The 22,220-nt window shown below is 52.7% G+C and overlaps 7 protein-coding genes across 7 annotated transcripts; 3 read left to right on the forward strand and 4 right to left on the reverse strand.

Annotated features, from left to right (window-relative positions):
• Window positions 1–217: 217 nt before the first annotated feature.
• Window positions 218–1,438, reverse strand: CTHT_0038400 (putative FAD binding protein; the record flags this gene model as incomplete). Its single annotated transcript, XM_006694197.1, has 2 exons — window positions 218–1,267; window positions 1,325–1,438. The coding sequence occupies 2 exons, from the start codon at window positions 1,436–1,438 to the stop codon at window positions 218–220; spliced, it is 1,164 nt and encodes a 387-aa protein (XP_006694260.1).
• Window positions 1,439–2,957: 1,519 nt separating this feature from the next.
• On the forward strand, window positions 2,958–3,396 carry CTHT_0038410 (putative fatty acid binding protein; the record flags this gene model as incomplete). Its single annotated transcript, XM_006694198.1, has 3 exons — window positions 2,958–3,051; window positions 3,109–3,176; window positions 3,244–3,396. The coding sequence occupies 3 exons, from the start codon at window positions 2,958–2,960 to the stop codon at window positions 3,394–3,396; spliced, it is 315 nt and encodes a 104-aa protein (XP_006694261.1).
• Window positions 3,397–3,693: 297 nt separating this feature from the next.
• Window positions 3,694–5,259, reverse strand: CTHT_0038420 (uncharacterized protein; the record flags this gene model as incomplete). Its single annotated transcript, XM_006694199.1, has 3 exons — window positions 3,694–4,163; window positions 4,213–4,220; window positions 4,274–5,259. The coding sequence occupies 3 exons, from the start codon at window positions 5,257–5,259 to the stop codon at window positions 3,694–3,696; spliced, it is 1,464 nt and encodes a 487-aa protein (XP_006694262.1).
• A 2,899-nt stretch (window positions 5,260–8,158) lies between these two features.
• On the forward strand, window positions 8,159–9,792 carry CTHT_0038430 (tetracycline:hydrogen antiporter-like protein; the record flags this gene model as incomplete). Its single annotated transcript, XM_006694200.1, has 3 exons — window positions 8,159–8,243; window positions 8,298–8,663; window positions 8,711–9,792. The coding sequence occupies 3 exons, from the start codon at window positions 8,159–8,161 to the stop codon at window positions 9,790–9,792; spliced, it is 1,533 nt and encodes a 510-aa protein (XP_006694263.1).
• Window positions 9,793–10,028: 236 nt separating this feature from the next.
• Window positions 10,029–11,006, reverse strand: CTHT_0038440 (uncharacterized protein; the record flags this gene model as incomplete). The annotated part of the gene is made up of 2 exons (XM_006694201.1): window positions 10,029–10,822; window positions 10,889–11,006. The coding sequence occupies 2 exons, from the start codon at window positions 11,004–11,006 to the stop codon at window positions 10,029–10,031; spliced, it is 912 nt and encodes a 303-aa protein (XP_006694264.1).
• A 987-nt stretch (window positions 11,007–11,993) lies between these two features.
• Window positions 11,994–12,906, reverse strand: CTHT_0038450 (acid phosphatase-like protein; the record flags this gene model as incomplete). The annotated part of the gene is made up of 2 exons (XM_006694202.1): window positions 11,994–12,746; window positions 12,805–12,906. The coding sequence occupies 2 exons, from the start codon at window positions 12,904–12,906 to the stop codon at window positions 11,994–11,996; spliced, it is 855 nt and encodes a 284-aa protein (XP_006694265.1).
• Window positions 12,907–18,798: 5,892 nt separating this feature from the next.
• On the forward strand, window positions 18,799–21,166 carry CTHT_0038460 (uncharacterized protein; the record flags this gene model as incomplete). Its single annotated transcript, XM_006694203.1, has 3 exons — window positions 18,799–18,986; window positions 19,050–20,772; window positions 20,825–21,166. 3 exons carry the CDS (start codon window positions 18,799–18,801, stop codon window positions 21,164–21,166), a joined length of 2,253 nt encoding a protein of 750 aa, XP_006694266.1.
• Between the last annotated feature and the right edge of the window lie 1,054 nt (window positions 21,167–22,220).

Below are 22,220 nucleotides of genomic sequence, written 5' to 3' on the forward strand. Positions count from 1 at the left end.
CTAGCTGGCTGGCTGGCCGCTTGTTCGCTCGCTCCGCTGGGGAAGTTCAAATCAAACTATTTCTCATTACCTATTAAAAGCGCCTGGAGGTATGAACTACAGCTTGAGAGCAATACAAACCAAACGGCGGAGAATCGCCCTCAGGACATACGGATCAATGTATTCGTTGTCATAATCGTCATTATTACCACCTCCCAAACCCTGTACCATCCGGCCCTTACGCAGCCTTCCCGTTAATATAGCCCTCCGCAAACTGCATTCCCAACGTCTTCGACTTGACCATCTTCACCATACCCCTGAACAGTTTGATCCCCCCGGCACGGCCGACACCACTATTGGGGCCAATAGCGCAGGCAAACACGTCCAGGGGTGCCTTAAACACGGCCGGAAGCTTGCCCTCCTTCTTCGACCCATCCGCCAGGATGGCATACTCCAAATTCTTGATGACAACCGTGGCCTGCTTCTGCGCAATAAAGAAGCCTGCCCGCGGCTTGCTGATGATGTCGCCGAGCGCCCAAACGTTCGTGGTCTCCTGCACGCGGAGATAATCATCGACACGCACAGTGCGGTAGTTGAGATTCTCCGAGTCGAGATAGCGCGGCGGGATGTACTCAGTATTCGGGATCAGGCCGTGGGTCGGCAAGTACAGGTCAGTCGTCAGGGTCTCGCCCGAGGCGAGCGTCAGCTCCATCTTGTTGGCGCCGCCCTCGCCGGTCGTCTGTTGCACTGTCTGGACGCGCGCATTGTACTGGATCTGCACTTTGAGACTCTTTAGTTCCCTCTCGGCCGCCTTGGCAATGCTGTCACCGCCCAACAAGCTGTCGGTTGCTGACAGCAGCACGATGGTCTTGTTCTTGCCGTAGGCATCGCCCAGCTCGCCGGCCAGCTCAACACCTGTCGCGCCGGCACCTGCAACAACGATATGGCTGGCCTCCTTGGCGCGTTGGGCCAGGGTATGCAGCGTGTTGACGGTCTCCTCGTAGCCACCGAGTGCCTTCCATGGCATGTCAGGCGCAGCGGCACGCGCGCCGGTTGCCAGAACGAGCTGGTCATATTGAATGGTACGGACGGAGCCGTCGCTCGCGAGCTTAACTTCAACGGTCTTGTTATCGAAATCGGCAGAGGTCGCGGTGCCGATGATCAGCTCGCGCTTCTCCTCGGGATAGCGAGTCAGGGCTGGCTCGATGGGCTTGAAGATCTGCTCATCCTTGATCTTGCCGTCGATAATGGCGCGGACGGAGGCCAAGTTCCAGTACAGGTGGGTCATCTGGGTCTTATTAGCATCTGGGTGACTAAAGAAGACAGCCAACTGTAAGGCACATACCTTCGAAACCAGAACGACCTTGATCTTGCCATCAAGCTTCTTGTTTTTGAGCAACCCGTGGGCGACGTGGAGCCCCGCAAGGGAACCTCCCAAAATGAGTACCGTCTTGACCATCTTGAGCAGTGATAAGGGGCAAGGCTGTATGTATGTTGACTTAAGTAAACAAACGGACGACCGCGAGCCTGATGAACTAGCGTAGGAGAGAAGGAAGATGTTAAGACCCGTCGAGGCGATACAAAATAAAGCCAACCCTGAAATCAAAACCTCCGGCAGGAACTGGGGGTCGCAACTGCGGCTGCAGTGTAATTATATAGTCGATCTCAGGGCCTCGCACTAATGCCACAGCAACCACAAGTGGCCAATGCTTGGGATGCTTCTAAGGGAGCGTCAGTGCTCCCCAACTTGCCCGGGAGCTTGCAGCTGTGTGCGTGCTTGCGCAATAGCCCTGGACTGTGCGACGGCGTGCCGCCCATCGTTCATCTTTTTCAAGCCACTCTCTCAGCTTCCATGGCTGCACTACTGTGGTGAAACGGCGGGCACGGCATGGCGCCGTTCCCCTACTCAAAGCCCAACTATCGCCAACTGCAGGTGCATGAGCGACACTTTGTTTACCCTATTCGGGCCATGATGACACTAAACTGAAAGTTCTAAGCTGCCTAGCTCACCAGTCACGTCCCCGCAAACCAGAGAGTGATGGGGCAGGCTGCCATGCGTGATCCGTGGCACAGCTTGTCACTGGCTGCACTGCGGTTCTGGGGACCACCAAAGCAAAGCTCAATGCCACAAACCGTCCTCTGACGGCAGGTCAAGCATCAAATCCTTGAGATAGCATGCCCAGGTCCGGGGGGCTCGCTGGTGATCTAAGGCCCGAGCCGCTGAGGGCCCACGGCCGATCCACCAATCACTGTTTCAGGCACAGGTAAAGTGGCTTGTTAATTGAGATCGCGCGCGCTAACCGAATCTGGCAGAGTCTGACACCTTGCAGAGGTGCTGCAAGCAAGAGGGGAAAAAGCTGGACGTATTGAGTGATCAGCAGCGTTCAAGCACATGAAGCTGGATATCTACAAAAAATAATCACCCTCGGGACCGAGACACAGCACTGCACCACTGTCAGCGTCAATTGTGTCCGGGACCACGGCTCACGGCACACGGCAGCGGAGAGATCGTCTTGGTATGCAGCCGTTGGTCAATGTCTTGGAAAATGTTAAGCCTGCATGCATATCAGCGTCTGATAATTGCCAATGTTCATCTCAAATAGATCCCATCTTAAGTAATCAATTTCAATCATCCAAACCCCGATCACAAAGGGTCCTGACAATTGCTGTGTCTCCCAGTCTCATCAGTTTCCCTTTCAAACGTAGAATCATCGTGCCAGCCTTGGCAGGTGGGGAGAGATGCTCCACGCGTGCCTGAGGCCGACCGAGCTACCCCGCGCCCCGCGTTGCCAGTGCCGGGTGACCTGACCCCGCCGCCGAAACTCCTGCCTGTCCCAACAAACAGTTGCTCCATTCTCAACATCTCCTTCAAAAGCACGCGTAAACGCCCCGACGAAAATCCCCAAACCTTCAACCACAAACCACCAATTTCCCATACCCAGGTCAAATAGACACCACGTTCACACAAAATCACCAAAATGGTTGCCCAGAGCGAAGCTTTCAAGAAGGCCATCGTCGACTCCAAGAAGCTGACGTCTAAGCCGTCCACCGATGATCTCCTCGAGATCTATGGTGCGCAATCCTTTCCGCTTTGTCAATAGCTAACTATTACTGACATATTCTACGCAGCCCTCTACAAGGTCGGCAACGGTGAAGACTTCTCAAAGGCCCCGCAGCCCGGCATGTTCGACCTGAAGGTTCCGTCTCCCCCTGAATGCTCCCTCGGCCGGTCAAACTGAAGACTAACCCCCCTCACTTAAACAGGGCAAGGCCAAGTACAATGCCTGGAAGAAACTTGTTGACGACGGCCTGACTCCCGAGGAGGCCCAGGAGAAGTATGTGGCCAAGGTCGAAGAGATGAAGGCCAAGTACGGCTACGACGAGAACAAGGAGCCCGAGGCTGTCGGCGGCCAATAAGGGGTTGAAAATCTCATTGTACTCTGTTGGGCGGTAGGGGTGGTGAAATCCTCTATTTGTTACTACTATTATTACTCCCCATCTATTTGACGGGAATTACGAGACGACCTGGTTTCGTATGCAACTCCAAGGAAGTAACCCGTTCTGTCTGAGAATTTCTCTCCCCATGATTCAAGCGATGGTGTCATGAGTTGATACTATAATTACTGTTCAGCCTTCCAGGCTTAAAATAGCAACTCAGCAAAACCCGCTCTAGAGCAAACTGACTGCACAAGGTGCATGGACGACATCAACCCCCTATTCTACCCGCCACACCTGCCCCATCCAGTCAGGTTCCTCATGGTTTGTCGTAGCTACCCACGGCACTTCTGCATTGTCATACGGCTGCAATGGCAGGCTATACGGCATCCTCAGTGCCACGGTAACCTTCCCCTCCTGTTCTGTGAATTCTCCTCCTCTAGAATCGCCCAGATTATCCGTCATGAATGTCGCCTTCATCGCGGCGTCCTCTCCCCATAGCTCAGGCCAAACGAGCACGCCTATCTCATACGACGCGATCCGCACCTCCCGGTCTCCGCTTGACGCGGTCGACTTGCCCTTACTGCCCCCTGGTGCCGACGCCGCTTCTCCCCAGGCCTGCTTGGACAGGTTGGCTGAGGTCAACAACGCCCAGTCGATCGTCTGGTGCGACTTATTGCCGTAACGAATGTAGGTCTTGATATGAGGGGCAGCACGCTTACGACCTGAGTCAAGGACGGCAGATTTGTCTATGGCTGTGTTGTGTCAGCACGTCACCAGCACTAAATGGCAGAAAACCAGCTTGCCTGCGCCGTTTGCAGAGTCATTAGCCCAATGGCAAAACATAGGCCGCAGGTACTGCAGCTGCTTGACCTGCTGAGGCGACTGGATCTTGGTGTGAATCGAGCCGCCTGAAGCATAGCCATCTAAGGACTTGCGGATCTCATCTGCTGTCGGGAAGATCACCTTGAACGAAGGGGGTGGCTGTGAAAGGCTAACCCCTCTCCCGCCGCTGAGTGCCCGGGAGAAGGTGTTCTTGAGCCAGTTATCCGTCGGCCCCAGTGTCGCGATCGATGAGATCTGGATCGCGATTTCTGCTTGTTGGTGCACCGGGACTGTTTTCAGGGCCTGCTCCATGGCTGCCCATCCCCAGCGTGTGGGCGAGGAGTCATTAAGCTTATGCCGGCCTGGTACGCTGGCAATGAGAGCACCCTTGACTTCGGAAAAGTCAAACCGCATCAGCTTTTCAATAATAGGCTTACAGGTCTCCCTGCCGCGGGAATCATAAGCACGGAGGTAGTTCAAGAGATCAACCTTGAACTTCGCTCCGCTCCCCGGCTTCGCCTCATGGACGTTCTCCTGCTGGGAAGGGCCCTTCATCAGCGGCAACCAAGGAGACATCCACACAGCCTGCGTCATATTAGTCCAATCTCTGACAATCATGTTCGCCGTGTGGATGACGATCCTCGCGGTGTCGTCATGTCGCAGAAGAATCATCATCTTGGAATGGTGTGTGCCAAACATCTCGGGCATGTAAGCCGCATGAAGCGCCACATTAGGGTACCGCGCCGCCTGCTCGTGCAGGGTCACCCGTGACAAGTCTTCGCGCTTCCAAAAGCCGTGGACCACATGGACTTTCACGAGATGACGTGTGTCCTCATCGAAAGCAGACATCAGGAAGTCGATGTCATGCATGTAATTGAACTCCCAGCATTCTGAGATTAGGGGATCGCCCAGCAGGTCCTTCAGGGTTACTGTGTCCTGGTTGAGATTAGCAGGAAGGTCCCGGATACGGGTCAGACGGAAGGGTGAGGGAATTGATTTTGGGAATGAGAACAACTGCATTCCCGCTGGTCTGTCACTGTCTGTGGATAGTGGTGTCTCCAGCCGGCGTTTCTTCAGCGGCGGACTGATTGGATGGGTGAGGGACCTGGGAGGCTCGCACACCCTGGATTCATCGCCGTCTGGCGCAGTCCGTTTTTCTGAACTCATAGCGTTTCCGATTCATTGAACAGCGATTCCAGAACTAATGTATTGCTTTAATGAAGCATAAAGTATGGGCGCAAAGCTGATATGTTAGGGGTTGTTGCCCTGCCGCCGTCAATGAAAACGGCAGGTGCGGTTATCATAGTGAGTCCAGGGTTGGGGTTGACCCTTGGATGAGGATCCTGAAATTTACCCGAGGGTTAGGTCCACAGCCATGGTGAGCCATCGGTGAGCTCGGTATCTTTTCCTATGGCATCCCAAAACCGGCGATGAAGAGTCTTTCAATGCAGTCTCATAGCAACCTGTTCCATCCCGTGGGTGCTGCGAAACACACAAAATGCAGCCCTGGATCCTCTAAGGGCCTACTCTGGGATAGCTCATAAGTTGCGACCGCTGGCCACAAGCACAGCTGCCGTTGATAGCCGGCCTACAATATAAATCTGCAATATTTGACTGATCGGCCTGATCAAAACACAGCCGGCATGGTGTCCTACACGCAGCATCCAGTGTTGCACAGCAGGCTAGGAAAAGAGGCAAAGACAGAGCCATGGAGGGGGAGACGTCCAGAGAGACTCTCAGGGTCCCAACGGCTCATCCTGGCTTGCCATTCATCTGTTCTCAAACTCTGATCTGTTCCCTATACTAGTCGAGACATGCCGATGCCAGTTCTCGTTATTCGATCGCGAGCTGTACAATATACCATGGTTTGTTTTGTTAGCGAGGTCTGTGGCGCTCTGGGGCATTTCTTGGGAGGGCAACACTGCCAAGGTGCTAACAAAGCAAACTATGGCACATCTTGTACAAGCAGTGGAGGCTCAAATCCCAGTTGATGAATTCCCTATGATGTCACTTACACTCACCCACACACCAACCCACAAGCCCCGCCAGTGCCGTGGCACGCTCCGGCTTTGCTCCACTCCCGGGACGGCGCGGCAAACACGGTGCGAGCGTGACGAAAAGGTTGCGAGCGAAGGTCGAGGCGAGAAATCAAGGGTTCCGGTTGGCAGCACGGTCTCGGCTCTGCATGCAACCATTACCTCATTGACAGCCTCTGTGAGAAAGCCGGAGTGAGTTAATCTTTGGCTTATACAATTGGGGCTATCTTGTCCCATTCTCTGAAGCTGTTGGGCCTCAAGTCGATGCCCAGACTTTCAAGAGCGAAGGCGTCTCGGTGGCGGCGACAATTAGCTATCGATGGGTGAATTCATCAAACAACTTGATCGTTATCGCGGCTGATGATAGCGCACGTGCATATGCATGTGTTTGCCCGTGCATGCAGTTTCACCATTGCAAGCCCAGGCTCATCTCACTGCGTAGATAAGGAGGATTGCCGCCTGAATGCGGTCTTATCTGATAAGGTGATAACGTTCCGGCTTGCCAGTGAGCCGGAGATATCTTTGGACGGCAGGAGTCGGAAGCAGGGCAGTTGATGGTGCTGCTGTCGACAGTAACATCCCGATATGTAAATGCCGAGCTGATAACAGCCCTATGATCCATATCGCTGACGGGAATGAAGCTGAAGTTCGGTCCGAAGAAGTATATACTCGATGTCTCCGTAAGATACGGCGATTCGGGCATAGCACATGTCAAAGGTGGTTGGCAAGGCAACGACCCCTATATACTGGCAGCCACGGCTAGATAGCAGCAGCCTGCCTGTTCAAACATAGCCAACGAACCCACCCGGATAGATAGCTTCCTGGGTTCACAGCAGTATCGGCTGCAGAACCAGTCAAGCCTGTTTCCAGACACAAGGGCCAAACTGACCGAGAAAGATGAAGATATGCTTGCGTTATTGCAGGCTGACCAATCCGGAGGTTTCGATGAATCATGAAAACGCAAAACCACACGGTTGGGCTTGACAAGTGAAGGTTTTGATATCGGAACATTCATGCATGCAGCTCGGCCCAGCTTCCCCACAGCTTAAGCGCAGAGATACCTGTTGCCAGTATGTACTGTGGACATATGCCGGTATTGAAAACAACAACAAGCAGATAATATTTCGAGATTCCCATGAACAAATTAACTGGATTTCAATCCCGCCCCACGTGTAACTAAGTCTGGAATCTCACTAGAAGAATCCTGGAGATGACTGCGATTGCCCGGTGAGAAGTGAACCCCTAAAATTGTACAGATTAGGTGTATGCAGGGCACGGGACACCGTGCCCGTACAGTAACATAACTGTGTACATTACCGGGTTGGAATGCACCTAACGGTCCGCACAACCGAGACACCGCTGAAAGCAATTTTCGCGGGGCTACTAGGAGCCTTTTTTTTCCCCTCGGCTTGCCCTGGGCTATCGGTGACAAGAAACTACTTTCACTGAATTTTTGTATATTTTTTCAGAGGGCTCATGTGAACAAGTTAGAATGAATGACTGTCCTCAACATAAGGCCAAAGTGTGGAGGATTCCAGAAGGTGTGCAAAAACGCGAGCCTGTGATTGTGCGTGGTCTGTGTGTAAGTGACAAGTGATACATACAGTGGCAGGCCGCCCTGATGGAGAGATCTTGGTGAGGCTCCGTGGCCGGAATGCAATGGAACACAGGTGCCGATGCACAGTCCATATCAACCGTCCCTGGTCCATCTGAAGTTTTTTTTTTCTTGCTCACCATCGGGCCGTTGTTGACCGCCCAGGACAAGAGCGCTGCCATGGCTGCCCTCATATACCAGCTTGCCACCCGGCAAGCTGTGTTCTCGCTGCCCATCACCAACTTGATTTTGTGGTTCCCAACCCATGCCTTCACAGAGTAAACACACCATGCCTTCTCGACGCGGCTCAGGTCGCGCCTATCGACGTGTCTGTAACCCGGATGAATTCCCTACCGTGCAGCTGCTCTTGCTGGGTGTGTTTCTTTTCCCCCTGATTCTTTTTTGCGATTAAAGCTAACATGCCATAGCTATCGTCCGTCTGGCCGAGCCGATCGCACTCACATCTATTTTCCCCTATGCCTTCCCCCTCGTCAAGCGCCTCAATGTCGGCAACGAGGAAGACGCCTCGTTCTATGCCGGCCTGGTCATCTCAGCCTTCTCCTTCTTCGAAGCCCTGATGGGTATGTACTGGGGCGCTGTCTCTGACCGAGTTGGTCGCAAGCCTGTGCTGCTCCTTGGTTGCATGGGCACTATGTTCAGCATGTTGCTGGTCGGTTTGGCCAACAACATTTGGGTTGCCCTGCTTGGACGTGCCATTGGCGGCTTCCTGAACGGCAACATTGGTGTCATCCAGACCATGGTTGGTGAGTTGGTTATCAAGCCGGAGCATGAACGTAAGTCTCCCCCTGAAGGAACTTTTAACGCGGCTAACACGCCCCAGCCAAGGCCTACTCCATCATGCCGTTCGTCTGGTCGCTGGGCACAATTATCGGCCCCATGATCGGTGGACTCTTCGCCGACCCACATGACTCATGGCCGAAGCTCTTCCCCTCTGGCTCGCTCTTCGCCCGCTTCCCTTACCTCCTGCCCAACCTCATCTGCGCGGGCTTGCTGGCTGTCAGCATCCTCCTGGGCTACTTCCTGCTGGACGAGACCCATCCGGACAAACAGCCTCGTGTCCTGCTGCCCGACGATACGTACCTCTCTGAGAACACCCCGCTCCTCGAAACCTCCGACGCGTTGAAGCGCCCAGCTGTCGATCTGCGCGATGAGAACTACGGCAGTGTGCGTGAGCGCATCACTCCCATTCCACCTGCTCCGAAGGTCGACGATGACATGGTTCCCACGATCTGGACGAAGCGGATTATGGCTATCATCATTTCCCTGTCGATATTTACCTATCATTCCATGACTTTCGACCATCTACTGCCTATTTTCCTGGAGGACCCGCGTTCGCACGCCAGTACAACCGCCTACTCGGGCTCTCTCTTTTTTGCTGGAGGCTTAGGCCTCTCCCTGCACACTGTTGGCCTTATCATGGCTGTGCAGGGCTTTATCGCGCTGTTCACTCAGGCCGTCATCTTCCCGCTTGCAGCATCCTATTTCGGGATCTATCAGCTCTTCATCCTCGTTACGGTGTTCCATCCCGTCGTCTACCTCTCCGTCCCGCCGCTCGCGCTCATCCCAGCTGAGAGCACATTCTTGCTGCACACTGCTATCTACGCGATGCTCGTCCTGCGCAATCTGCTTGGCATTCTTCTCTACCCGCTGCTGCTCATCCTGCTGAAGGATGCCACTCCCTCAAGCAATGTGCTGGGAAAGGTCAACGGCCTGGCGGCTAGTGCTGGTGCTGCGTGCAGGATGGTTGCTCCTCCTGTCGCCGGCATGCTTTATGCGATGGGCAAGAAGAGCGGTTGCACGCCGCTGGCGTGGTGGGCGAGTGCCCTGGTTGCGTTAGTTGGCTCGGTGCAGTGCTTCTGGGTTCCCAGAGAGAGGCGCGAGACGGAGAAGGAGGCGGCTTAATTGGCAAAAAAAAAAAAAGTGATAGATAATAACTTGGATTTCAGGCTTTTCTTTATGTCTGCTATTGGGTATGAAGGCATGGAGGCGTTCGGGTGATATCCTGTCGGCATGGCGTTGTGGGATACTGTAATAGAGCGAGATAGACGGGACTTTATGACTTGAATAAACGACTTATGGCACTAATATTACCCTTCTATCATGGTTTCTCTAGCTCTCTATCCAATCTTCGGTCCCCTCTAATGCTTGTACTCCAACCTACCATCCCCAATGACCCCCCAGAACTCCTCAATCAGCTCCTTCTGCCCAGCACTCGCCCCCCTCACAGCAAGGTAAATCCTCTCCGTCAACTCCGGTTTCCACACCCCGGGATTCCCTCCCACAACCTTACCCCCAGCCTCATTCAAAATACACCACCCCGCCGTAACATCCCAAGCATAGCACCCGCCCTCCCAATACATATCCAACTGGCCCGCAGCACAAGCACAAAGATTCAGCGCCGCACTCCCCAAACTCCTCAATCCGCCTACCATCCCACCCCCATCCTCCCGCGCCGCCGCCAGCTTCCGAAACGTCTCAACCTTCACCTTGTAATTCGGCCCGTCCCGCTGACTGCCCCACTCAATGCCCACCAGCGCGCTGCGCAGGTCGCCTAGCGGCGTCAGATTCTCGCCGAGCCGAACTCTCTCCCCCCTACCCTTGCCTTCTGGGAGGGATGCATTCCGCTGCATGTATGCCCCCTTTCCTTTAATCGCTGTGTAGAGGATGTCCTGGAAGGGGTTGTACACCACGCCTACGGCGGGCACGCGGTCGACGGCGAGGCCGAGGGAGATACAGGCGGCGGGGAAGCCGTGCACGAAGTTGGTTGTGCCGTCGATGGGGTCGACGATGAAGGTTGGGGCGGGGGTGATGGTGGTTTGGCCGGGGATGTAGGTTTCTTCGCCAACAAAGGGGAACGTGGGGTAGGCGGCGCGCAGGCGGGCGGAGACGTGGGCTTCGACGGCGCGGTCGGTTTCGGTTACGATGTCGACGTCTGGAGTTATTAGTCAGTTTGCGAATAGGGATTGGGATGGGAGCAGAGAGAGGGGGGGAGGCGTACCGCTCGCCTTGGTGTCAGTCTTGATCTTGGCCGTGTTGGCGGCCATAATCATCTGCCCGGCCTCGAAGGCGACCTCGACGAGGAGGTCGTGGACTGCTTGGAGGTTGATGTCGGCCATTGTGGTGTCAATTGGTCGCAGGGTGTCGTTGGGAGTGTCGATTGAGCGAAAATCGACCATAAATATGTAGCTGAGAGCTTCACGTCCCTGGAGGGAGTGTGGTGTAAGTGTATGATGAAGATGGAGCTTGGGGGAAGCCAATGGATAGAGGAGCCGACAGCGGGGTAACATTGCTGTTGGACAGCCCCACTATTGCTCGCTCACCTCACCCGAGCATGAGGCTGAACTGTGACATGGTCGAAGCTCTTGGACTTTCTTCGAAGCTGCTCGTGCCAATTGACAGGGGGACAAGATGCTCCCGTGGCTCGCATGGCAACAAAGCCATCAGTGTGATTGGGATGTCAATCAAGTCATAGTGAACCCTAATCCGTGACCGGCGTCCAAGCCTTGAATGACAACACCAGAAGCTCCCAAGATGGGCTGTCTAGCGTTTACCTGGCTAACCGCATTGGTTTCCAGCAATTAACCCTCAGAACCCCATGGAGGCATTCGTAATCACTCTCCAAGTGCCATATCCAGGCCCGCCAGGTAATCAGCAGATAGCTGTCTTCAACACGTACGATGATAGCCGAGAGTCATGCTGTAAGACAATCTGGCGTAGGACAGCACCAAGCACCGGGACCAAGCAACCATTATGGTAGCATCAACATGTTTGCCATTGTCACAAACGCTGAACAAACAAAAAAAGAAAGAGATCAGAACCGCCGGCCAAACTCCAGCCAAGGTAGCCCAGCCATCCCAGATAGAATATATCCTCCCGCCAACCATACCTAGAAGCCCATGGCAGTCCAGCCAGAGAAAAGAGAGCACAATGACATCAATAGATGAGAAACAGTGAAAAACCAAAGTAAATAACGAAAAAGAACACATTTTCACATAACCCACAAAGCCTTGCCTTGCCTAGCCTTGCCATGCCATGCCATGCCATGCCTTGTCTTGCTAATACCCCGTCACACATAACCCTTAACTAACCCCCCTCTGTTTGCCTCACACATCCTCTCGGAAGATGCTCTTCCTATCCTCCTCGCCTCTCGCTTTCCTCGCTGCAAACGACATATTTCCGCTACTTTCTCCCGCTGTCGTCGTCGCCACAGCCACAGGATTGGGGCTCACCCCGCGCATGCTGAGGTTACTCGGCTCGGCCTCGTCCTCAAAGGGGTTCTTGTCCGCAAAAGGGTTCTTCCCCACGTCACCTGGCGCAGGCGACCTGCTGCGCGGACGACCCCTTCTCTCTTCTTCATCATCTTGTTGTTGCTGAGTTTTCGCCGAAGCGCCGGTAGTCGCGTCTCCGACGGGCAAGTTCATCTGGTATCCCTCACCCTCAGGCCTACCGCCGGTAGCGTAAGCCTCTCCATAAGGCGACGAATAGTCATATCCCGCTGCGGTACCTCCAACCTTCGTCGGTCCCATCGTCTGCGCATCATACGCACTACTACTATACCTCCCTTCATGCTGCTGCTGCCCCTGAGGAATCCCCTCCTCCAAGTCATGATCATACGGACTGTACGCGCCGACCCTCGTATCCCAGGCATCGTCGTCGTGGGGACCGCCATACCGAGCGTTGTACCCGCCGGCAGTGCCCTCATATGCGCCGGCGGCGGTGCGCGTGTTGCGGTAACGGAAGAGGCGGATGCGGTCGTTGATCCAGCCGATGATGCCGCCGGGGGCAGGCTGCGGGCCGGCGTAGGAGGATGTTGATTTCGAGAAGGGGAGGTAGGATTTTAGGGGCGGTGGAGGGAGCTTGAGTGAGAGATTAGCACTTCGTGGCTATAAGAAGAGAATGGAGAGTTGGACTTACGCCTAGTCGGTGGGCGCGCAACCGGGTGTAGACCACCCACCAGATGGCTGCGGCCACGAGGGCGAGGACGATGACGAGGATGATGACGCCTGCTGTTTTCATGGTCTGTTGTGTGTGCTGGACGCTGGAGACAGCGTGCCGCGAATTGGATGAAGGACGGTCGGCCGATAAGTTGAAAGTTGAATGGTTGTTAGGCGCAGGAGATGATGAAACGGTTCAGCATCCACATTCACACCTCATCCACAGCACACCTAGGCACATGCGACAGCTTGCTGCTAATTCTCGGTGTCTCAGGGTTTCAGACCAAAGCTGACCAGGTCAAGTCAAAAGCGGCCTTTTTGTGCACACTCTCGACTATTCGTTCGCTTCTCGGTCGCTTGCTCGCTCGCGCGCGCGGAAAAAATGGAAGAAAATCGTCTGCCTGGTTCCAGTTTCCGGTCTCCAGATTCTCCAGTTCGAGGTTCCAACTTCCGAGAGGTCCGAAAACAGCGACGGCAGCGGCTCCCAGCGATCCTGATCCACTGATCCAGCAGTGGGTCAAGTTGTCAACAGCCCACTGCAGCCCACTCCAGCCCACTCAGCCCAACCACTCGATTGGGGGCCTGCGGGTCAGAGGCCACCCCGCCATGCCAAGACTGCTCCACTAATAAGGGCTACGTCAAGACTGGTGATGACTGGAGCGGTGATGTAAGGAAGAGACAGTTTCGTTTTGTACTGTGGCCCCCGGATGCGCCATCCTATAGTGCTTTGACTCCACGCTCTGTTTAAACATCCACGCTTTCATAACGAGCATAGCTCTCTATAGAAAGGATATATCCGAGCTATAGTATAACAATCCAATTCTAAATACAAACGATATTCACTATGTATATTTTCGAGAGTGCCCGCGCTCTCAGCATATTAAGAGAAGGTACTGATAGATTTACAAGTTTACCTAATATAACCTGACTTTCATGACTTACGATTGAGAAAGTTGATGCTTAACTATCAGTAAATATAAAAGCTCTTGCTCGATATGGTAGGCATTTGGAGATGCGGGTAGACACGACTATTGATGGATGGTGTTTGAAAAGAGACTATAGGAGGAAGATATGTCCGTCAAGCACCATAATATGGTGTGTCCAGGGGCTATAGTGTAAAATTACAAGTCTCGAATCTTGGCCGGTATCTTTTGCTGCATAGGCGATATCTCTCCTGCTACACCGCCCACTGAAGAAATGCATCGGAAAATCGCACTGCAAGTCCACTGCGTCATATATTCCTATAGTGCAGTATGACAATGGAAGAGTCGATTGTGTGACTAATTCCCGTTGATCAGTTACTGTACCACCCACATACCTGCTCCCATACTGTTGGTTCCATTGTTCGGAGGTGTTGCCCGTCTTCCTTGACTTCCTGTGTACAGGTTGTTACATCTCTATAACGACAGTTCCTCAAACCGACCATTGCCGCCATCTCTTGTAACATGGACCCATCGCTCGTCTGCCACAGACAGTCCAAGGCTCATCCTGTTCCGCTCTGTTGTCTTTATCCCCCATGCTCTTTCCAATGCATTTTCCCATGCCCTTGCCCATGCTCCGTCCGCAACTCCCCACCCCTTCACACAACAGCTACATGAACCACTAGTCTTGCAAAAATACATGGCCCTTCTCAACAACAATCCATCCTCTCTACTTGGTTCGGCGCGGTCATAGACAACCAAACCCACCCATCTCCGCGAGAGATCTGGTCGCTGTTTTCTCAATGAACCTCCCTCCAATAGCTTGCGCAATCCTTGTCCCAGTAGTTCAAACACGGAGAGGTTATCCTGCGCATAGAAGAGCGTAGCATTCCCCCCTATCTATTGTGTTCCGACAAACTAGTAAACAATCATCCCAAGATCTTCAGCGCGAATATTGTTCCTCTGAGGGGGAGTGGCAAATGTTTGAACAATCTTCATACGTTCTGGGGGGAATTGTGTAGCCCTCATGATCTCTGACATTGATATTGATGTTTGTAACCTCAAGTAGTATGTGGATCATTCCATCGCGCCAATTCGCCCTTGGCCTTTTTGGGGAACCGTACCAATCGATGACCACGCGGTGTAAAGCAGTGCGACCAAGATCACAATGGTCTTCCCCGTACTCAAGATAAACTCAAGCATATCCACATTGCCAAAGTCAACTGCCAATATAAGGCATCTCTTTCTTCGGCGACAGTACTTTCAGGCAAGCCTGTTCTCTAGGTCGAGGACAACTGTCAGAGCCCTTTCCCTTCTACAATGTCACATTGCATAGATGAGCGACTATGGTGCAAACCTCTGACGGAAATTACAGCGCCCGGTAGCCAGCAATAACTCGAGAATTGTTGTATGATCACAGTAGAAGGCTAGAAAAGTGCTTTGTAGCCTCCGCTGCGCTGTGAATTTACGTCAATATCTGTCAGAATCAGCAACAAGTGCACCGCCTGCACCTTCTGTTTTAGAATGGCTGCCATGAGAGGTGTTCCCCTCGGGTACGACTCACCCATGTTTACATTCACTTCTCTTTGGCAACAAGCTCTTTTACTGGTCCAACCCTGCCCCTAACTACTGCAAACCATAACACAGTCCGATTACAATTGTCTGCTAAGTTCGGAATAACTGAGTTCAACAACTGCAGTGTAATTCCTTCATGCAGTATAAATGAGCAGAGTTCTGCTTTGGATGGTCTTGATGGTCTGGATTAACTTGGGATGTTGGATAATAGAGTTGAACAATTATGGAATGGCTATTGGCTGAGGCGTAACTGAGAGGTGTTCAACCTTTATCATCTTTCTTGTTTGGATCAGCTAGAATATTGGATAAAAAAGTCCGGAAAGGTGTAATATGCCCATGGTTTGCAGCTAACTCAGCGGTGTTCGACCTGGAAGATCTAGCTATTCAGGATCAATATCTTGAGCATGAGTAAGGAGGGCTTCGAAGAGAATGCTGAGCCCAAAGAAAGCGGATGGAGGAAGGCATTTCCTAACGAATTTGAGAGGCTTATGTCTACCTGGTAGCTTTCCCTTGGTGGCGGTTTTATTGGAGGTCTTGCAAGAGAATAGTTTGCGGTTCTTGTATGCCAAAAAATTCCTTACAGAATTGGGTGATGATATTGACATGCCTTACATTCTATATAAAAAAGCAAGAATTACCGGATTGCATGTTGCGGACTTACAATGCATGGTATTTCCAGTAGCAGAGTCAAACAAGAGATATTTTCCTCGCTAGTGGTCAAGCAAGTCGTCATGAAAGTTCTAAGACCCGCTCGAGAAATTTATTTAATGAGAGATATGATGAACAAAGTTCAAGATGTCGAGGGGCGTATTTGGATACTAACGTCCCAGAGTCTCCTGGAAGTACTCATGGACCGTATTGTGGACAAGTCGGATAATCTCTCTGTCTTGATCGATGATAACGAGCCCACAGCACACTGAGATTGTATGTTCGATTTCAAGAATTGCTTCTTTATCAAGCTTGTCTGTGCTGTCCTTCACGGCCCATGCGTGTTGATCTTCAACAATATTCAATGGGCGTTTGGTACACACAATCCAGGAAAGCACATGGTGGGCAAGCTCCTTGAGCTCATCATGTTGACCATTGGTTCTCTCCACTGCGCCGTCATATGCGAGAGGCAATTGAGCATGTTTGCTCCTATCCGCTTTGGATTTGTTTTGTGTCAGTATCGAGCTGCCCTTGTGTGCTCCGAATACGTGTTACGCTGACCATCTGTTTTAAGCATTGGAGAAAGGAATGAGCCAATAGAAACCACCAATAGAAACCTAACTTCTGTAAGTAAAAGGCAACATCTCTCGATGACCTATATGTCATGCCACAAAGTTATTCACATGCTGTCCACAGCATCAGTATAATAACTGGTGATTATGTTCTGTGGAAAATTCTCGACAGCATGCTGACATTTCCCACCAAAAAAGGAGGAACTGGTCAATGGTTTATAGAGGTTCCTCAATTCCAGGAATGGTGTGTGTTGCATCTTCTTTCTCACATTAGTGTTCCTTTCCAGGATTTCATTTTAGGAGGTCGGGCTAAGAAATTCACTAAGCTGTCAAAGAAGTCAATGGCCCTCTTCTGCCCTGGTATATCAGGTGCTGACAAGGCCAGCCTTGCAACTATGGTCATTGATCGTCTACAACGTCATTTCTAAGGGCGTGATGTTGGTGTCGCTTTTATATACTGCAACTTCCGACGTAAAGACCACCAAACGGTGGATCGCCTCATTGGCAATCTTGCCGAGCAACTCCTCAATATCAAACTTCTGCCACTGAGGGTAATAGAAGACCTCCACATCCGTCATCGAGCACATCAACCATGCCCATCGTTGAACGACCTTCAGGACATGTTCCACACCATTGCCGCAGTGTACATGGATGGTTTCTTTATCAGTGTCGATGAACTAGATAAGTTCCAGAACAGTGATGATACCCATGCACAGTTTATCATGACACTCCTGAGTCTCCAGGCTGGAAAATCTGATATCAATACCATTGCCATATCGCGACCCATTCCTGATATTATGGACACATTCGATGATCACTTCTTTCCTCGAGATGGTATCTCAAAAGGAAGATAATATCGAGCGATACCTAGAAAGCCATCTGTCCGAGTTGCACCCAGTTTAAAAGCACCAAGATATCTATCAGGAAATCTTGAGGGCATCCGTCTGACAATCCTTCCAACTAGAATAAAATTTGCAAATGAACCGAATGAACTGGGCGGCAATGCCGATCACGCCAATTTCCAAGGGGATCACTCATGATAGGGACAAAAAAATTGGAGAAATATATACAGCTAAAAACAACCAGGCAGAAAGAAGGAAGATAGGCAAGATAGAAAGCCAATGAATGGTTGAGGTAGTGCACCAGACCGTGCCATTCAGTGTGACTGATATTCTGGAGTGAGCGGTCATATGAGTGGTCCTTAAGACTCCAGGGTATGTCGTTACTTCGTTGTAATCGAGCTGAAGAACTCCCTAAGGTCGAACAATGCAGAGAAAGATAACTGAGGAGCTGCTGAACCCCGCTCCAGACTGCAAACACCAGTAGCAGCACAGATTAATACTCATTTTTATCCTGACTGGTGCCAATGAATAAAACGAGCTCCAGAAAAGAGGTTACTAAACTGCACAGCTCAAGCTGTACAGCTCGCCGATAAAAGACGCAATGGTGGCTGCACCCTCTAACCATAGCTGGCTGGGGCTCATATATATACAAGGCTACGGATGAAGCACCAGCTTGAACCAAGGCTTGCCGCTTTTTGAGATTTCGTCGGTTGTCTGCCAGAAACCCCTTCATTCAGGGTTAGGGTGAGTTTCGCACATCCGTCTGCACTTTGGTCATTGAGTGCTCGAGTTTTGTACAGAAATATACCGGTAGAAAGGCGTCTACCATGGGGAAAAACCCAGCAGCGGCAAGGCATCGCCAAGACTCAGAACGATTGAGTTGATCATGGCACCAGCAGTTGGGCTTTTCGTAAAGTCTAGGTGAACTGTGGAACGTGGATAGTCTTGGTGGGTCCTTGTCCCACCTGATTCTGCTGCCTGGAATGTTAGGTGTTAAATCTAGACCCAACAGACCTAGTGGATCCCAGGGGCCTGGCCAGCTGCAGGGAGAAATGTCGTGTCGGAAATCTTGATGGGCAATCGCCTCCTGAATTTAGCAACCTTAACAGTGCGATCCGCCTCTCGCCGCCGCCCAACAGGCATGACCGCTTAGACAGTCCCGGCACGCCTTTTATAGTGTGCAACATTGTGGTACTAGCCCTGAGGAGCCTGTATCACATTGATCGGAACGATCGCGCCGATTTGTCCTTGGCCATTTCTTGATGGTTGTTTAGCGCCCCGATGCCTGGTCAATAAGATAGACGACACGAGACAGCCCACGAAAGCTTCCGCCAACCCTACCCCCCGGCGTCTCGCCACGAATCCCTCTGCTGCCGTCGTGACGCTATATACGACGACGTAGTTTCATAGATACAACATGAGGTTATCCAGCTGGCTGCTCTGGGGAGCGGCCGCCTTGGCCGTTGCCTCTCCTGAGGATGACAAGAAGACGAAAGACGCGACCTACTTCAACGGCAAGAAGGTGCCGCCACTACTCGAGATCACCCAAGACACATGGGAGAAGGAACGCAAAGCATCTCGGTTCTTGCTGGTCAAGCACTTTAGGTAACCTCCCTTGTCCCACGCTCCCTCGTACATCGGTCGTGTACTAATCTAGCCGTCTCGCAGCCCATGGTGCCCACACTGCCAGGACTTTGCTCCGACATTTCAGACGTTGTACGAGTTTTACTACACCTCCACACCGGCGGGTGACGCACCAAAAAATGTCGACTTTACGAGCTTCTACGATTTCCGCTTCGCCGAGATCAACTGCGTCGCCTTCAACGACCTCTGCTCGCAACACAAAGTTTCGTCCTATCCCACCACTATCCTGTATGAAAATGGTGAGCCGATTTCGACCCTGAAGGGTGACAAGGCCATCGATATTCTGAGCGTCATGGTTGAGGATGCACTGGAAAAGGCGAAGCCAGGTACTCGTCCGGCCAAGCTGCGGCTACCAAAGCCTGGGGACAAGTCAGCGCCCCAGCCAGTAGAGGACACTACTGTGACCAAGCACGACGAGGCCAAGGCTGCCGCTGTACCCAATACGAACGAGCACGAGCCTGACCTCAAGAAGAACGAGCTGCCCACCACGGGGGCACCCAAGGTCGAAGAGCCCAAGGCTGAGCCAAAGCAGGAGGGAGTCAAGAAGGTCGACGAGCCGCAAAAGGCGATCGACCTGGCACCAAGTACCCCGGAAGCCAAGCCTGATCCTACATCCAAACCCTATTCCTCCCCATCACCAACCTATGTTTGGGAGCCCCCAGTCCCTCCGATCAAGAAGCCCAGCGGTCCCGTTAACCAGCAAGGTGCTTCGGTTCCGCTGACCGCTGAGGACTTCCAGCGGTTAGTAACACTGACCCAGGACCCGTGGTTCATCAAGTTCTACGCCCCGTGGTGCCACCATTGCAAGGCACTGGCTCCGACCTGGGAGCAGCTCGCCAAGGAGATGAAGGGCCGCCTGAACATTGGCGAGGTGAATTGCGACAAGGAGCCCCGTCTGTGCAAGGACGTGCGCATCAAGGGCTATCCGACCATGCTCTTCTTCCGGGGTGGCGAGCGCGTTGAGTACCAGGGTCTTCGCGGCTTGGGCGATCTCCTGCAGTATGCTAAGCGTTGCATTGAAGTGTCCAACGGCGTCCAGGACGTCGACTACGACACATTCAAGGCTCTTGAGGAGAAGGAGCCCGTCATCTTCCTGTACTTCTACGACCATGCCACAACCACTGAGGACTTTATTGCGCTTGAGCGGCTGCCCATGACCATCATGAGCCACGCGCGGCTCGTCAAGACCAGGGACCCGAGGCTTTACGAGCGCTTCAAGATCTCGACCTGGCCGCGCCTGCTCGTATCACGCGAGGGCCGCCCGACCTATTACCCACCTCTATCGCCGCGCGAGATGCGCGATACGCGGTTACTACTCGACTGGATGCGCTCTGTCTGGCTGCCGCTGGTGCCGGAGCTGACGGCAGCCAATGCCCGCGAGATCATGGACGGCAAGTACGTCGTCATGGGCATCCTCAACCGCGAGGATGAGTCATCTTTCAACACGGCCATCCGCGAGCTCAAGACGGCCGCCAACGAATGGATGGACCGCCAGATCCAGCTGTTCCGGATGGAGCGTCAGGAGCTGCGTGACGCCAAGCAGCTGCGCATCGAGGAGGCCGAGGATCGTGGTGACGAGCGCCGCTTGCGTGATGCCAAGAATATCCGTATCAACATGAACCTGTCCCGCCGCAAGGAGGTTGTCTTCTGCTGGGTCGACGGTGTCTTTTGGCAGCGCTGGCTGCGCACTACCTACGGTGTTGACATCAAGGAGAACGGTGAGCGAGTCATTATCAATGACGCTGATGTGAGTTTCCCTCTCTCCCCCAATCCAACAAGTCACAAACTAACCCCGCCAGAACCGCCGCTACTGGGACACCACGTCGACAGGGAACCCGATCGTGCCCTCGCGCACATCCATCCTCGAGACGCTCACCAAGATCACGGCCAACCCGCCCAAGATCAAGCCCAAGCTGACCATCGGCTTCATCGAGAAAATCTTCTTCGACATCCGCGTCTCCTTCCGCGACCACCCCTACCTCAGCTCCGGCTGCGTGCTCGGCATCGCCTTCGGCGTGCTCTCGTGGTTCCGCGGTCGCATCCGGCTGCCTTCCCTGCGCCGCAGCGGGTACCTCCGTCTTGAGGAGGGCGCGGCCGCAGCGCTGGGGCTGGGCGGTGGGAGCGGGGAGAAGAAGGATTAAAAAGGGGTCGTAATAGACAGACTGGGTACGTAGGTAGCTTTGCGAGGTAGATAAAGGAGCGGCTGGTTACGCATGCACGTGGCTTGGGTTTCTTTTTTTTTTTTCGGCGGGGTGTTGGGTGCTGGGTGAATCACTACTACCTAGGTAATTGGATGGATGGATGAATGGTCATAAGGGGGTCTTTGTTATGTGGCTTCTGTTTGTGTTTCTGTTGCGTGATAGGGCTGTTTGCGTGCCCGGTGTTGCATAGTAATATTTTGTTTCTAAAACACTTGGCAAGTACAGCTTTTTGAGTGATTTATCTCGTGATGCTGAAGATGAATGATTGGTTTTAGGAGCCGTACTACGTATTACTTCGAGATGAGGGCGTTGCCGCCGTCAAGCTGGTGGTGTCATTTGGCCGTGCTACAAGGCTGCTATACAAGGTACAATGTCTCATTTGGTGATAATGTAGTATTGGAGACACCACTTCATGGTGTAGCTGCTACGATGAGATCGTGATCAGCTGTGAGGCTCGTAGAATATCTCTCGAACTGGCTGACCCTAAACACGAGCATCACGAGTACGCATATTATTACACTTCATCGCAAAATATCCCCAGGCAGAGAGCATCTGAGACATTCTCGCGTAGTTATGACAAAGATTACGTGGTTGGACGATGTTCAGCAGCACTTCACAGTATGAGTTCCAGACGATTGATTTACCAAACCCGAAAGGAAACTCCGATCTAAGACATGCATAACCGTTGTGTCAAGGATAGAAGCCGTGTGTAATCTGGATGTGTAGGGCCTTGTGTCTGAATGGAGAGTCATGACCAGTTGAAGCTTGAAGAGAGTGTTAAAAGGAATGTGAGATCTCCAGGTTGACTGCCAACGCCTACCATACTACTGTAACGCTGGCACTGACTGGGAAGCAACCGAGCTGTTTATGCTCACGGGTACCTGCACCGGTTCTCTTGGACTTCGGCTCCGATTCGCTGATAGAGAGTGGCAAACAGGTGGTCGACGGATGGGTCGCAGTGTGGCGGCGGTAGTAATCCGGTATGCAGGTAGTG

Source organism: Thermochaetoides thermophila, assembly GCF_000221225.1.
Source record: "Thermochaetoides thermophila DSM 1495 unplaced genomic scaffold scf7180000011816, whole genome shotgun sequence".
Lineage (NCBI taxonomy): Eukaryota > Fungi > Ascomycota > Sordariomycetes > Sordariales > Chaetomiaceae > Thermochaetoides > Thermochaetoides thermophila.